We start from the raw sequence: 16,704 nt of genomic DNA on the forward strand, positions 1-16,704 counted from the left end.
GTGCAAATATCACCCCAGAAGTTTTCGACAATGTCTTCGAAAGTATGAAGCGTCGGGTAAATTCGTGCATTGAAGTGAATGGACATTTTCACCAATATTAAATTTAACGTCATTTTGCGGCATATGATTAACCTACGACCTACTTTTTATTCTTTTATTCTTCTATTTCTCTTGTGTAAAATTCAACAGCTGGCCAGATATGAAATTTAAATGATCACTCGGTATTTAGTGTATATAATTCGATTGACATTTGACATCTCTTGACCCGGTTGTGATTGTGAATCATTTATTTTAATGGTCAGTAATTGGCACGGTAATGAGAGTGTTTTCGTAACTCTAAAGAGTGTTTTTTTTTACATGGTTTTATACAATTTCATTTATAGGAAAGCGTCATACTCCATTACAAGGCAATGGAGCATTTTTTAAGGAAAATGCTCAGTTTGTACATTTTGGAGAAATTCCCCTTGATGGTGGCACAAGAAAAGATACATTTTTATGTGGAAAAACTCACTGTTATTTTAAAGGCAGTGCACATAGAAATGTGATATTGTGACAGTTTGTTTTAACCAGGCAATTACAATGCAATAATTATATTGATAAGTTGATTTTTCCCTGCCCGTCATATTCAAAAACATATCAATGCTCCCCTAATCTGTTTTCCGACAGCGGGGATCTCAGCAACTAAAGGAGATAGACAGGCAGTCAAATAGAGGCAGAGTTGCTTACTCAGGGGTTGGTTAACAACATTCAGTTTGATAGTTTACATAATACATATTTATATACTATGTATATGCAAATCATATAAACTAATAGCACTGAAACAGCAAGATGGCTTAACATCCTCAGATCTTATCTAGCAAAAAGTTGTTTGAAGGTTGTTAGATAGGATTATGATCCTTCAAGGCAATTCAATTAAAAAATGTAAAAAACTTTATAATGAATATTAATGCATCGCTTGGGTAGTTCACGGCATCGGGTTAATAATTGTAACGGAAAAGTACGACAATTGCGATCAAAGACAATAAATAATAGGGTTTTGTATATTTCATATGATATGTTGGTATAAGGTATCCCTTGGGATTGATTTATTCGCGCTGTAAAAGCGGATATTGTCACAAACTTGTTTTACCGCTGTTATTAACTATTCGCAGAGACATTAATTATTGCCAATAATATTGCTCATATGGATCAAGCAGACTTTGGTGAGACGAGCAGATAGATAATAAAAATATGCTTAATTCTTTTTAGGTATTTCCATTTCCAAATTTTTGCGGTTGCGCTGAGGTGTGACAAATTTCATTTTTTCCCATTACATAATATTAATAAAAATATTTTCCATCACGTAACAAACTAATTTGCTACCAATGTGATGATTGCCATGACTAGCAACAATAAGACAAACAAGTCTTGATTTTTATTAGGGCCATAAAAGAGTGATTTTCAATCAACTGCGATAGCTAAATACCCGAAAAACAATTAATTTCGATTTCAATATCGGTGATTAATTGTTTAGGGCAAGTTGATAACAATTTTTTATAGAATCACCTTTTATCTGCAATAATCACGGAATACTACCTACAGAGGACCCATTGATTTAGTGTTATCGTTCCTATCTTGGATTCAGAAATCTATTGGCGTATCAGAGTTTTCGTTATTATTTGCTTTAAGTACTCAAATAACTGAACAATCTTCCGGGGTAAAACAGAAAGTAGTCCATTTGAATTTCAGTCGATTTAATTGCCTGCAAAGTGGGTGGGTTGTTGTCCTTACTATTATTAGATTGAAATATGCTTGGAGTTTCATGAAAGCTCCCATGCCAATTTAAAGCACAAAATGACCAAAAATTGAAACTTATTACTTCCGGAGTTGGAATATTTATGTTTTGTGCAAATTAGAAAAGTCAAGAGATCCGAGTATCAAGGTCGCAATATAGGCAAAATAGAGAAATTATCATACGTCTCGTGTATGAGATTAAACTCCTGTCAGCCCCAAGTGGATTTTTATATCATTTATTTTTATTTACCCAAAGAAATGTCTCACGTTTGAGGAAAATCCTGAGATCTAGGCCCTGCAACAAAAGCAATTTAAGAGAGTGCCATTAGTTTGCCTGTCAAACGGAAACTTCTATTATACGTTTTCCCTGTCTGTTTCAGTGAATGAGGAACAAAACAATTTTTTAAATGGAGTCATCCATTGCGTGAGACCTAATGACATAATAATAATTCCCTACGAACCATGCCCAACTAACAATTTGTTTGTTAGAAATAGAAGAAACACGAGATATTTTAAAAAGTGTAAGGAAACGTTATAAAATCTTGAAGACGCTTAAGGTTAATTAATAAGACCTGTGGGACTGTGGGACAATACCTGATTCGTCCTGAACCTGAATTAAAAAAAAATTAAAAACAACTTTATGGGAACTATCAAGCGTTTAAAATACAGTTAAACTCGGTTAGAGCGTACCCTGGATATAGCAAAGAAAATTAAAAGTCTCGTTTTACTTTCCGTATAACTACATGCTTTAGTCACTCGGATAAAACGAACTCATATACAGTACCGAGCAAAAGTAAAGTAACTTTTGTTATCTTCGTTCAATTCAACCAAGATATAAGATATGGGACAATTCAGTGCAGGTAATATCTACTTGGTAAAGGTAAAGTAATAACATATAAAATTTAGTTTCCTAACGATTCGTATTTTTTGTAAAAAAGAAACAAAAATAAAGCAACTTTCAAATTTACACATAATAATTAAGCACAATATTAATATTTTGTCGGACCTCCACCATTTCTGATGACCTCCAGACATCTCTTTCTCATAGACGAAATTAAGTTTTCAATATACTCTTTTGGGATCGAGTTCCAGGCCTTTTGGATGGCGTCAAATAATTCATCTGATTTGCGAAATTTTTCAGTTCTATTAAGGCGAATTTTCCTTTCTACCAATTCCCATAAATTCTCAATAGGATTGAGGTCTGGACTTTGAGCGGGCCATTTGAGCACATTCACTTTCTGATCCATTAAAAATTTTTTAACGATTTTAGCGGTGTGCTTTGGATCGTTGTCGTGTTGAAATTTCCAGAGAAGGGGCATATTAGCTTCAGCATAAGGTAGTAAACGGTCCCTTAGAATATTTAAATATTGATATCGATCCATAATGCCGTTTATTCTCACAATAGGGCCCACACCTGCTTTGGAAAAGCATCCCCATATCATGACATTTCCACCGCCATGTTTGATCGTGCTCAAAGTGTATTTGGGCTGATATCTTTGGCCATGCGGACGTCTCACCCATTGAATACCATCAGATGAATGCAAATTAAACTTACTTTCGTCTGAGAAAAGCACTGTATTCCATTTCATGTCGTTCCACAAAAAGTGTTCATTGGCGAAATCCATTCGGGCACGTCTGTTTTTCTTAGATATGAATGGTTTTTTGGAAGGCTTTCGTGCTTGAAGTCCAAAATCTTTCAAACGACGTCGGATGGTATGCACAGATATATTTTGTTGCGTTTTTAATTCGCGTTTTATATCGACGGCTGTTTTAAACGGTTGATCTTCAGATATTTGTCTGATGCGACGATCTTCACGAATAGTGGTTTTCTTCGGTCTTCCTGTTTTAATTGGGTTGTCCAATGTTCCTCTTAATTGAAATCTCTTTATAGTTCTTGAAACAACACTTTTAGTTAAGTTTAGTTGTTTTGCGATGGTCACTTGTTTAATTCCATTTTGATATTTTGTTATTATTAATTGCTTTATATCTAGAGAACGTTTTTTTCCTTTTGGCATATTTTTCACTAAAAGGCACTTCAACGACACGGGCAGAATTAGAATGAAAAATAAATAGGCTGATTTTACATTGAAATGCTAAAAGTTGCTATATTTTTGCTCGCATTAAAAACACATTTTTTTAACAATAATAAAAAACGAGTTGGTAAAAAACTGAATATTAGTTGTTTATACTCTACTCTTAGCTAGTAGAAATTATCTGCATTAGGTTGTTATATACCGTATGTCCTGGATGGATTTAAAGCAAATAACAAAAGTTGCTTTACTTTTGCTCGGTACTGTATAACGAATAATCGGTTTAAGCAGATACATTTCAACACAAAACAAGGAGATATTAACGGTTACAACGAACTAATAGATTTTTTCATGAAAATTCTCAACATCGGGGGATCCCCGGATCACATATTGAACGTTATGCTTGTTTTTTTTTCATTCTGAGACGGTCTCTATAGAAGAATTCCTGGATTGTGAGATTATGGGGTATAGAAATAAAAGAATCTAAGACAGATCGTTTCTGTTAGAACTCTAATTTCTTTATTACAGTCAGAAGGCACGTGTTAACGGTCAAAAGATCTGTAACGAACTAACTACTAAAAGCTCACACTTTTACCACCCATCAGTATTAAAAGGGTCAAACATTGCAACCATTCTCTTGATTTATTGTCCTGGTCATCTGGTCTTTACATGGGTGAAAATACTAACTTCAAGAAACAAAAGACCCAAAAACCCATACTTTCTTCTTTCTTCTGTTTTAAGAAAAGGAGTCATAAATTGAACAAACTTGACTCTTACAGACAATAAATTTGAGAACATAAAGACTATTGAATTTTGGACGTGAACACTTGTATCAGAAATCCAACATGGATAGTGAAAATGAAGAAGAAGCAGTTAACGAAAATGATCTACAAAATGTGTCCGAGTCTCTCAATTATATGAATAAGATTTCTAAACTCTTGCACTGTTCTAACACTGAAACTTCTGTATTTCAAGCTTTTTACAAATTTTATAATTATATTGAAAGACAATCATTTGTAAAAAATCAAATACAAAATAAAATTACCCACTATTTTGAAACGGAAAAAAATATATTTTTTAGATATTACAGAATGTAATTTTAGGGTAATTTGATATGTAAGTAATTCATATTTAAATTCATTTGTGGTTTCTGTTCAATTTTGAAATAAATTTTATCTTCAAAAAATGTTTTTGCATACGTTCTATTTAACTCGAACATATATGTCGGAGTAACTTGAGAAGTATTCTCCATTTTTTTGTATTTTGTAGATTGCTTCTTTTTATTAACAGAAAAAGAAAGATAGAAGAGACAGACAAACCAGTTCACTATTCCACGACCGCTCTTCTTCCCATCAATCTATTAACTGCCCGTTCTTTGTCCCTCTTGTCTTAACTTTCCCAGTTTTGGTGGGTCCTTCAGAACCGTGGGAAAAGTACCTGCTAGTCCCTATTACAAAGGAACCAATAGTTTAGTGTCACCCAAATAATTAGCACACATGGCCACTTAAGCGCGCCGTGGCAATAGTGACCTCGTTCGACAGTGCTTTGTCTTCAGATGGCCCTGTCAGCCTGCTCTTCATCTTATTGTCTATCCTAATGTTACTTTTACACATCTTAAAAACTAATAAATCTCCGACATATATATTATCGACAACTGGTTACAACAAACAAAATCTCCGATCTCCTCGAGTTCATTATAACCAAGTTCTACTGTATTTGAAATGGAACATATCATGGCATTTGAGTATTAGTCAGTGAAATTAAAAGAAATAGATCTATACAAGAAGACACTCGAAAATGATAAAAAGAAACTTAGATATAATTTTATGATATATGACATAAACCGACCAAATTCCTGGATGTGTTCTCTGAAAATCCGAAATTCGTTAATATAAAATATAAATTCGTTTCCAAGATAGACTGTTAATTTGATATAAAAATTGAAAAATTGTCTGTTTGTATGGTCTCAACAGTGTGATTGATATTTTCAGGGTATTTTCCGAGTTGCCTGCGAGAACGTCCTAAAAACTATGCGCAAGGGTCGAGAAACTCTCCTGACCCTGCTGGAAGCCTTCGTCTATGACCCACTGATTGACTGGACTGTGGGAGGAGAAGTGCTGGCCGGTACCACTTTTGGAGGTTCCACTAACGTCACGGAACCCGGAAAAAGGCAAACAAGAAAGGAGTTAGAACGTGAAGTCACGTTATCTATGTTTAATGTTAGGTGTACGGAGATGAAAGTTGAGTGGCAGGAAAACAAGTAAGTCTTTGAATTACCATATGTACATAAAAAGCGTATTACACATGAAGTTATAGGGAAGAAATCTTGAACGAAATTCCTAGCATAGTGGATCAGGTAAACGAATGTTTCAAATTGAAACAAGGAATCGATGAAATTGAAGATCAGCTTCAAGATCTACATCAGCAATTGGCCCTAGTGAAAGAAGCGGAAGCTCAGGGGCCTAAAAAACATTCTTTGTATAAACTACCTTCTCTCTACGATGCATATGTGAAGAGTCAGGACACTATGAATGTTGCTCGCAAGGTAAGGTTAAATGCGCTGATTTGTTCATAAAATAACCAACAATTACAGGGCTTATGCGATATCTCCAAAGACTGCGAAATGCACATAAAAACCTTTAAGCAGCTTTTGACTTCGTTTGAAACTCAACAGTTCGTGCAGTGGCTCAATGAGCTCAAATTCAACGTCAATGAAGAGAGTGTCAACATCTTTGACTTAGTGAAGGAATTCCTGCATAACGCCGGTAAAGATGATGTGATTTCTCAATGTGAAGAATCTGAAGTCGAAGTAAGGTCCTCTCCAAGTCACCACCTCAAGCAGTCAATAATTATTTCTTTTATAACCAGGTGGCACAACTGGCCCAAAACCTGAATCTGCACACCAGGAAATGCATCCAAACCTTCCAAGACTATTTTTCCTTGTTGGTGCAATGCCCCAATCCATATATTGACAACCATAGAATGAACCTTTATAGAAAATGGGCGAATTACCTTTTGGAGACCAAAAGCACTGAGGGCTGCGATTTGGTCATTGAAGAATTCAAGACCTTCCTAGAAAGCAAGACCCAAAACAGCGCTCAAATCATCAACGTCGCATATGCCTTAGACAACTACTACAAGGAGACTTTAATGCAAGTGAACAAATTATTCGAAGAACTGACGGCTATTCACACTAAAGATCCCACGCACTCGTTGGAATCAGCTTACAATCAGGCAAAAAAGAACGTGGATACATTTTTGACTCAAGAAAAGAACGCGGACAAGGCTTTAAAGTTCGTGTTGGCTGGAGAGTTACTGTTGCTTAATCGGATGTTTTTGACCTCAGAGATCGCTGCTCAGAAAAGCGGTAATTGGCTGATTAAATTGACTTCCAGGGAAGGGGATTGGTTCTTGGATGATTTGGTGTTACATAGTATAAGAGCTGTGGAGATGGTGAATAATATTCCGATGAAGGCGGAGGATGATGTCAGGTGAGTTTCGGATTGAAAATGGTACCGTTAAAGAGTTTTTGGCTTTCAAATGTTGGGTTACTAGGTAATTTTTCGTTTTCGTTGTCATCTGATTAGAGTTCCTTTAACTTAAAGTATACTTTTCAGGCTTTACCAAATAATCGAAGGCATTAAAACAGCGAATTCCGTCTATAAAGGCCTATATGACTTGAATTTCAACTTCCACACAATTATTCTACCCGAAACCATGAAAAAAATCCATTCGGACGAAGTTACCGTCCAGGCAATGATCTCTGATTTAAACCACATAATATCAGACGCCGAAATACCCATTCAGGATATGCTGAGCGACTTGGAAAAACTTCTAACGTGCGTTTTGATGCATGTGGACGTCCATGTAAGTTCAAAAGTATTTATCCAGTGTGAATAGTTATTAATTCTTATATATATTTTTTTAAATTAGACAACATACGATTTTATCCTCCAAAAAGTGGCAGTAATTCAAAATAAGTACTTATCCCTAATTCCTACCGCTTCAGAGTGCTTAAGTCAGGGCAAAATGTTGCTGATGGGCTTTAATGGATTATTTGAGAAAATCTCACAGGAAATAAGCAATTTAGTCTCCACTTTAGGATCTCTAGATTTACCTAGAGCGTGGAAGAAATTGGATCATGTAAAAGAGGCTAAGAACATCGCCCCTCATATCTTTAATCAGCAAGTGAAGAGCGTGCTAGAAAACATATTTTTCCTTAAGAAGCTGGTAGCAGTGACCGAATTCTTCAGTTCGGCCCAGCAGATGTGCCAAGGCATTCAATGCAATTTACCAAGCTTGGTATTCTCTGATGAAGTGTTAACTAAACCAGTAAAACAGTTTACTGCAGAGTTCATTTCTCGACAGCTTTTGGGGGTAACCCCAGAAATTATAACTTATGCCATATGTCTGCTTTTACAGCAGTTAGATCTGGATGTAACACATGAAATCGAACAAGAGGACATAGGGGCGGAAAGCAAAGTCCCTATCGATGAACTTTATCAGAAAGCCTATAGTTTGCTATTGAAAGATGGCGTGTTCAGTAACAGCGTAGTGTCACAGGCGTCCGGCCTGGAAACTAGTCTAAAATTCGCTTGGGAGAAGATTCAGGAGCCCAAGAAAATCGAGCAAAAGTTAACAATATTGCAAAGCAGCGCTTTTAGGCTGCAGAGTCAATTAGCCGTGCACAGTTTAATGTTCGACGACGTTTTAACCATGAACAACTTTCCTTCAGCTCGAACTAAGTTCGTGCTGGACATGCAAGGAGATTTGGCAAATTTGCAAGTCACCTTTAAGCTGCTTAAGGAAGCTAAAGAGAAGCAGCAGAAGCTAATCGAGAAGGCTTATCAACGGCTTAATTGGGCTAAAGGTGCGAATCCCAATGTAGTAGAGATACTTGCAGCATTTGAAAACGCAGTAAGGACTCGTGATTCTCAATTGAATTTGGAGCAGAAAATCGCTTCAAACATCCTTCAATCCTATAGCACCATCTTGCAGCACGAGGTGTTAAGAACTTCCAACGTTGAAACCACCAAAGACTACGATAAAATGTTTTTAAGTTGCTTCGATAAGTGGCGTCAAGCCTGCCAATATAACGAAACCAAAATTGACACACTATTACCAGCTGAGGAGAGTATTTTAAGCATGCTTTCTTTAGATTTGATCGAAGATCCGCGGTGGCTCCATCAAGTAGCCATGCAAGTCACTGAAATTATTAGCATCTACCAGAAGAAGCTAGTGGAGAAAAAAGAAACGCTGTTTACGTCGACCGACAGTTTGGTGTCTCTGACGAACAACTTCAAGGCGATTTATAATATACATTCGCGACTGATGCAGGACGTGAAGGGTCTGTTGAAGGCAATGACCAAGATCGACGATTACGGTCAGAACACTCAGTATTTCATTCACGACTACAGGAAATACGTGGAACGGTTCAATGCATTATTCAGTTCGTTCAAAGACCACTCTATGGATAAAGATTTGCTCGAGGAGATGCTGGGCCATTTGGACTATATTCGGAAGAATACAAATGATGTCTATGAAGGTAAGAACTAGTATTTATTGCAGCTTTGATATGTTAGTTTCATTCCGTTTACACAATGTATTATTTTCGAATTTCACAATTGGCCACAGAGGGTGTCGTCCACTTATGTGAAATAATTTATATATTTAAAACTAGTAGCGTTTTATCCAAAGATTGGAGATTGGAACACAGCTTATTTCAAACGAACAATATGTCTTTATTTAAATGGTGCACCCTGTATATTTTAGGTTTATTGAGTAATACATTATATTTACGTATGGTTATTTGTTGATAATTTTATGGACTGTAACTGTACTACCATTTTGCTGGCCGGTTCCACTTGTTACGTTTGCCTTTCTTTGGTTTGGTTTCAAATCATACATAATTATGAATAAGAACCTTCACTGAATACTTTATCTATAATTCTATCGCCCTACCATTTGACATGTTACTTGGAATATGTTAGATTAGGTACAGGAGATTTTTTTGTTTGGCAGGTCTGTTGAGCTTACAGGAATCGAAGACCAGCCAACCGCGCCTACGTCGACAGAGCTGCGTTTTAACGAATGACAGGAGCAAGGGCGAGAGCAAAGTTCAACAGCGCAACGCGTACGCTTTGAACGTCTGGCGTAGAGTGAAGATGAAGTTGGAGGGCCGAGATCCAGATCCAGGCAGAAAATGTACAGCACAGGAGCAGGTACATCACAATTTTTCGTTCACTTCCAAATACCTTAACAAATCAATTTTTTGTAGGTGGACTACGTAATATGCGAAGCCACTAGCTTGGATAATCTGGCTCTCCTCTACGAGGGTTGGACGCCGTGGGTGTGACGTGTGCGTGGCGAAGGCGCGTCCCTGGGCTGACGGTCCTCGAGGGACGCGCGCTGGCTCTCACTCTTCGAAATCAACAAAATCAAATCTGAATTAAAGTGGAGACGGAGCTGTTGCCAGTCAATGCGCAACCGCAGCATCCGACCACCTTATAGTAGAGCGCGAGAGGCGCGGTTAAGCAGTTCATGGCGCACGTCCGAGGGCGGGGTCTAATGAGGTCCCACCCTTCCTTGTTTGTCATTGCTTGTCGGTATTAAGCTCCACCCATTTTATCTAAGTCGGTGTCTGGTTGCCTTGTTCGGCGGGTAAATAAATTCTTAATTGGACCTGCTGTTCTTCTGAAGTTTATGTTAACATACGAGATGCATGTTTGGGCTGCCGTCTTAACAGGGTGAGCGAATATACTAAGTAGGTGTATGGGCGCGGTAATACTGCTTATATTTCATAAATAATTCTACTTGTCAGAGATTGACAGTACACGTGTAAGGTTCGTGTTAACCTAGGGGAACATCTGTCTTATGTGTGGGGGCGTTTCGGAACCCCGTGTCAGTTTGCGAAATTTGGAAATTTCCGAAATATTTTAATTTTATTTGGGCGACTTCCATGTTTTGGCCAAATTTTGCGCAACTACTTCTGTCACCGGCCTGTCAAAGGGTTGTATGCATTGGGTGTTTAGTAAGAAAACGCCATAGTTTTGCTTCTCTACATTTATAAGTTTTGTTATAGGGAAATTCTTCATTTAGTGTCATTTAGACAACGATTTTAATTGGTAAGTTTAGTGCAGAACTAGTATATTGTCATTCATATTACTTCATTCTATTCAATTTCTAAGATCCTGATGAAATTCTTACTCCAAACGTAAGGAAATAGTTCGCTACTATTAAAAGAATAATACAATTACGCTACTATTAAAAGAACACTATTGATCAAGAAGAGATATTTAATTTCCATCTCAAGAACTATTAAAAATCCTTGCTTCCAAATGGAGTGGTAGGAAATATCAGATATAGACCATAAATCTTAGCCCGATAGGTTGCAAAGGATCGGGACGCCTCCAATTTTGTTAGTTAAATTGGAAAAACTACGTTGTCTGGTATATAGTATGTTTCCCCTTTTGCCCTAAATACCTTCACTTACTCCACATCAATGAAAAATTCTTGATGTTATATGTTAATACACTACATTTGCACTAGTTTTTCCAATAGAAAATGCTGTAAAGATTGAAACTACATACTTTCGTAATATACGCTCATTACAAATGATTTGCATTGGTGATCATGGTGGTATTGGCGTTACTTGTACTTTGCAAATTCTGCACGCCTTCAAAATCAATCACACAGCTGGATTGGGTAGTAAGATACAATCGTGCGTAAGCGGCTTCCACCTATACTAATTCATGTATGTACGCGCTAACCAATATTGCCAAAACTTTCACGATTTACCTCGAGTGAAATGTAAGATAGATATAAAAATATTCCCAAAATTCTAGGAATTGCTGAAGATTTAGCAACATCGCACACGTGTGTGTGTGCTAAACCTAGTAGAAGTAATGTGATTCATCACCACTTTTTCACACCAAAATCAACATAGTAGAGCAATGTATTATTATTATGGAAGTATGCGCTACAACAGGCCTTATTTTTTATTTGGTTTAAATAGCCTCTATTAAGCTCATGCCAATTATTATTTCACATTTTTGCATTTTAGGACGACCAAAACTTAGCGAAATTTCTAGCTTAGAGAAGCAATTTTATGAGATATTTGTCTATAATTTAACGATTTTTATATAATAGAAACTTCTTTAACGCACCTATTATAGGGAATTGTCTGAATGATGCAAGTCGATAAAATGCGCAGTACTTATGAATCTTTCAAACCGATTAAAAGTTATTTCTTTTAAAGCATTCAAAAGGAATTGCAATACAATTGAGTTTATACGATGAAATTTTATCCAAAGGAAACAACCATTTTCGTCGGTATTTGGCTGGATGCTGGGTCTTTTGACAAGCAAATCTATAAACTAAAAAAAGCTAACATTGCAGTGATTTGTCTGTTTCATAAATTAAGGAAGTGTTTCGATGCAGGCGTTTGTAATCATACTTATATGAGACTGTTCCAAAGCAGACTTTCATGTCGTCTTATTTTGTGGGACAGTGCAATGTGATGGAAGTCTGTTTTTAGAAAATAACAACAACCACTACACACTCTATGGTTGGAAGACCACAAATGGAACCATGCAACGATTGGTTCACACAGCTCAATATTATGACACTTTTTGCACTTTACATTCTGAATTCATAGTATTCTCAATATGGGTAGTTATAATAAGCACATAAATGTCCACGATTATAGGACTATATTGCGAAATATGTTGGTGTTGCCACGACATAAGTCTTTCTTTTACACATAGAACTTTGTCGGTGATTTTAATAACATTCTACAACCATATCTCATATCGTGTAGCTTTTGAGTTAGTTTGCTTAATACGGCAATGATTTGTGCGGTAAATTACAGGTTAATTTTCTTCCAAAATTATAATGATCTAATATACAAGTTAATTTAAAAAAATATGTTTTCACTTTTTTGAATCAGTTATATAAAATCGTTTTATTCTAATTTTAATAGGGGGGAATTAAAATTATAAGAACAGTTTTTTTTTGCAGTTGTAATTTTCGAAAATACTGGCGAATGATATTTGCATTGTAAAGGCTCCAGATCACACAATACAATCTAGAGACAGTTTAGTACACATAACTAATTTGAATCTACATCTTCTGAAATAAATCACAAAACTTCCATAATTTGAAGAAAAAATGTATTTAACCAACATTTTTTTAAAATTTACATCTTATTACAATTCTGGATTTCTTTTTTTTCTAAATTCGAGCCGAGACAATAAATTCCCATACACCTAGGTGTCCCTTCGACAAAATCGAATGCTTCATTCAGATATACCCGCGTTATTATATTCGCAACAAAACCACGGTTAACGTTTTAGATGTGTAGTAGTGAAATAATCTTTACTTGTAACAGTAAATCTAAGGTTTTCTTTTAACTTAATTAGGTAAATTGTAACTTCATTTCTTCGCGAATGGAAATCGGCACAGGTGCGCTAGGAACGTTAAAGTATATATTTGAAGAGGTGTTGACAGCTTGGTTTGAGCTTGTTATGTTGCGTTAGTGCCAATTGCTATTCTGTCATTATTTTATTGTTAAATAAATATGTTTAAAAGGAAATTTTGTTGAATTAACTTGAAGACGTAACTTGTAGAAATGTCAAATCAGTTTTTGACTCTCGATCATTCAGTTTGCTTCTCGTAGTGTTACCCCCAACTACTTCCAAACTTTTACAGTACATCCGACCCGCTGAAACTTCACTTAACATGTTATTTCTAAACTCTTTCAGTAAGTTCTTCCTTACAATCCCTCGGCTTATACTCATTTTCAAAAAAACTGATTTAGGAAGAATATAACTACCTTTAATGTTACTCAGTAAATGATGAACAAAGGGGTACAGCACATTTTCATTTGCAGTATACACTTTTAGAAATAATTCTTTAGATTGATTATCAGGGTGTACAATAAGAACACTCCTATCAAACACTTCTGATACCCTATTAGCCAGATAGAAGCATCCATTTCCTACATGTAAATAAGTAAGGGAGCAATTGATTTCAAAAGTGCACTCAAGTGGAGTGACCCACTCATCAGGAAGAATCATTACCAAGTCACTTTGCTGGCCACTTGCAATTAAAGTCAGTAGATTTGGTAATGATTGGTCTTGAAGAGAAAAATTGTTGGGCATTGTTGTGAAATCATTTATAGAGATTGAAATGTCTGGAAGCTCGGCACTAACTTGATCCAGCTTTCCAGAGATGGTAGCCAGAATATATCCAGATAAACTAGTATGTGACTGTTTCAAAAACTCTGGCATTTCAAAACTGATGCTGACATAAGCCTGCTTGTTATCAAAAAAGTTAGTCTGCAATAAAACACCACAAACTATACACTGACACGAAACATGATTAGAACATGAAGCTACACTTGCACTGAAACTTCTGGTCTCATACTCAAGAGTTTTTTCAAAATTATCACAATAATTAAGACATACCTGGATGTCTTGGAACTTTTCTGAGCAGCTTACTTTGAAGCCTATGACATATTTGCAATTAACTAGCTTTTTCCAGTGGGATTCTACTTGAAGGGTTGCTTCTTGTGATGGTGTTTCGCTTAGTTCCTGCTGCCGCTCTTTTAGCATGATTTCAAGGTTTTGCTTTTCAGCAGTAATTTCATTAAGTTTGGATTGCAAGAAACTGTGAATTTTATCTTCTGATATATCTGAGAAGTCATCATCAATGTCCATTTCCATAGTACTGGAGAGCAAAGGAACAATTTTGAATTTTAATTCTTCAAATATGTGAATTCTGTACTGCAAGACGTCTAGAAGTAGGAAAACAGAAAAATTAATTAGTAATAAACCCTATGATTTGTCAAAATAAAATTTACGTTGCTTTACCTTAATAAACCACGCGTATATAATATATTGTAAATTGGTAATAATTTAATTATTAATAAAATATTTAAAGGCAAATTTATGGCGAAAATGCTAATTTGAAAGTAATTATTTACACACTTTGTGTACATGGCAACCGTCATTGTTACCTCACTATTTTAAATTTTAGGTTAGGTTATAATTTCACAGCGATGTTCTAAAATGCTTAATTTAAATTAATAAAATGAAATATCAGCTAATTATGATAAAATGACAGCTAATTATGATAATACTAGAAGAATTTTACCATGAAAATCTATACATTCTCAGTTTACACAACGGCATAGAATCTCTGATGTGCTGCGTGCAACGTTGCCATATTTCGTCAGCTACAGTGCTTAATTTGGTCATGATTTGGAAATACAACAGTGCCAGACTACTCTCTTTTCTTACGGTAATTGTTAGAATATTCATCAGTGCGCATGAAACCAGGAGCATGTGCTGTGTACCGTGCTTATAAAACCTTTTCGGTAAACTTACATTGAGAGTTTTTATGCAAAGCTGGAAATTAATACAGGCTTAGATTACCATATCTAAATTTTTAGAATCCAGCCCTGATCCCAGTAAAGGCGCTTGAACTTGCATCAGCTGATTGCCACATGTCAAACCTGTCAATTTTAATAACAAATAATACAATTTGTATTTTACGTTTTTCCAAATTTGAATTACAATTATCTACATATACCCTATTTGAGTGTGTGGAAAGAAATATTGCATGTAACACATAATCTCTTCAAGCTTGCCACCGTGGCTTTTGCTTAAAACATTTTTTATTAAGATTCACTTTAACGCCCAAAAACATTAAGAGTATGGCTCTAATTGAGGACGACACCCTTGCCTTTGGCGAGGAAGACCTAGAAACAAATGGTCAAAAAGGACTCCTTACGTAAGTTCTCACTCACTTCCCAACTAAGTCATTCTTAGCTTAACCTTCTGCAGCCACCCCTATGTAACACTATGCCACATAGGCTTTCGATTGGCAAGTATAGCAGCCTACATGCTATGTGGCTGGTTCAGTGACAGTTTTATCACAAGTTTTGTTGTCATAGTGCTTCTACTTTCAATGGATTTTTGGACTGTAAAAAACATCACTGGTAGACTTATGGTTGGACTTAGATGGTGGAACTATGTGGATGATGAAGGGAAATCACATTGGGTGTATGAGGCTCGCAAGGTAATGATGTTTTGTTATGTAGCAATGTGAAGTCTATAGCTTTGTGTGCATTACTAACAGTGCCTACTATGTGGCCCTTTTTAGGGATATGTACAGGGTCGAGTGAATGATAGAGAGGCCAGGATTTTTTGGACTGCACTTATATTATCCCCTTTAGTGTGGGGATTATTTTTTCTCATTGCTTTGTTTGGGTTAAAACTAAAATGGATGGTAAACCCTTAAACTTGGTATTTTCAATTATGATCAGTTTCATTGTATGTTTTAGCTTGTGGTGTTAATTGCCCTAACGTTAAATGGTGCCAATTTGCATGGATATATCAGGTGCAAAGTGGGTAATAAGGACAGTTTGAGCTCTGTTACTTCAGACTTCTTTAAAAGACAGGTGATGCAAAATGCCTTAAGTATTGTAACAAGGCAGGCCACTACACCACCTGCAAATCCTTTAAGTCAACCCACAAATACAGTTTAGTGTGATATTTAATTTGTAAATGTAATAAATATCTATTTAAAAATCCTAATTGTATGACAGTAAACCTGATATCATATTGTTTATTAAATTGTGTATTGAACACACTTATAAAGATAATACAATATCCAAACTCTAGTATGGCTATCTTACACCTAGTTTATATTGAAAACAATAAAAGCATAAACTATTAATATTGTTATATCACAATATCACAGATTTAAATTTTAAAATATAAATAACATATTTTTTACAACAACAATAACAGCTTCGTCCGCAGAAAATTCCGAACTAATTCGATTATTTCCGCGAATTAATTCGCGATTAAACGCGTAGAGAAGTTAATACCAAAAC

General features: G+C 35.8%; 3 protein-coding genes across 7 annotated transcripts in view; 2 read left to right on the forward strand and 1 right to left on the reverse strand.

Annotated features, from left to right (window-relative positions):
• The window catches only part of nonC (serine/threonine-protein kinase Smg1), a 30,256-nt gene extending 17,337 nt beyond the window's left edge, over nucleotides 1-12,919 (forward strand). For both annotated transcript variants that reach the window (XM_066404138.1, XM_066404140.1), the window contains 8 exons: nucleotides 5,795-6,063; nucleotides 6,120-6,348; nucleotides 6,397-6,612; nucleotides 6,672-7,294; nucleotides 7,421-7,670; nucleotides 7,737-9,348; nucleotides 9,825-10,024; nucleotides 10,081-12,919. In XM_066404138.1, coding sequence (XP_066260235.1) covers nucleotides 5,795-6,063; nucleotides 6,120-6,348; nucleotides 6,397-6,612; nucleotides 6,672-7,294; nucleotides 7,421-7,670; nucleotides 7,737-9,348; nucleotides 9,825-10,024; nucleotides 10,081-10,158 — 3,477 coding nt within the window. In that variant the 3' untranslated portion in view covers nucleotides 10,159-12,919. The remainder of the gene's footprint in view (nucleotides 1-5,794; nucleotides 6,064-6,119; nucleotides 6,349-6,396; nucleotides 6,613-6,671; nucleotides 7,295-7,420; nucleotides 7,671-7,736; nucleotides 9,349-9,824; nucleotides 10,025-10,080) is intronic.
• LOC136418195 (uncharacterized Golgi apparatus membrane protein-like protein CG5021) overlaps nucleotides 1-16,488 on the forward strand; it is a 54,463-nt gene extending 37,975 nt beyond the window's left edge. Inside the window, exons 2-5 of one of the 3 annotated variants that reach the window (XM_066404184.1) lie at nucleotides 15,513-15,596; nucleotides 15,650-15,884; nucleotides 15,969-16,094; nucleotides 16,150-16,488. In XM_066404184.1, coding sequence (XP_066260281.1) covers nucleotides 15,520-15,596; nucleotides 15,650-15,884; nucleotides 15,969-16,094; nucleotides 16,150-16,353 — 642 coding nt within the window. In that variant the 5' untranslated portion in view covers nucleotides 15,513-15,519 and the 3' untranslated portion in view covers nucleotides 16,354-16,488. Of the gene's footprint in view, nucleotides 1-15,371; nucleotides 15,597-15,649; nucleotides 15,885-15,968; nucleotides 16,095-16,149 lie in introns of those variants that run through there. The other 2 variants (XM_066404185.1, XM_066404183.1) reach the window with 2 other exon arrangements.
• On the reverse strand, nucleotides 13,212-14,997 carry LOC136418191 (uncharacterized). Of its 2 annotated transcripts, none has more exons than XM_066404176.1 (2): nucleotides 14,958-14,997; nucleotides 13,212-14,598 (listed from the first exon to the last, which is right to left on the reverse strand). In XM_066404176.1, exon 2 carries the CDS (start codon nucleotides 14,525-14,527, stop codon nucleotides 13,406-13,408), a length of 1,122 nt encoding a protein of 373 aa, XP_066260273.1. In that variant the 5' UTR covers nucleotides 14,528-14,598; nucleotides 14,958-14,997; the 3' UTR covers nucleotides 13,212-13,405. The 2 variants fall into 2 exon arrangements, with proteins under 2 accessions (XP_066260273.1, XP_066260274.1); XM_066404177.1 differs by lacking the exon at nucleotides 14,958-14,997 and adding an exon at nucleotides 14,675-14,691.
• Nucleotides 16,489-16,704: the final 216 nt, after the last annotated feature.

Source organism: Euwallacea similis, chromosome 33, assembly GCF_039881205.1.
Source record: "Euwallacea similis isolate ESF13 chromosome 33, ESF131.1, whole genome shotgun sequence".
NCBI classification, from domain to species: Eukaryota; Metazoa; Arthropoda; class Insecta; order Coleoptera; family Curculionidae; genus Euwallacea; species Euwallacea similis.

Excerpts from the sequence above, each read along its gene's own strand:
- LOC136418191 (XM_066404176.1), bottom strand. The coding sequence starts at position 14,527 with ATGGAAATGGACATTGATGATGACTTCTCAGATATATCAGAAGATAAA.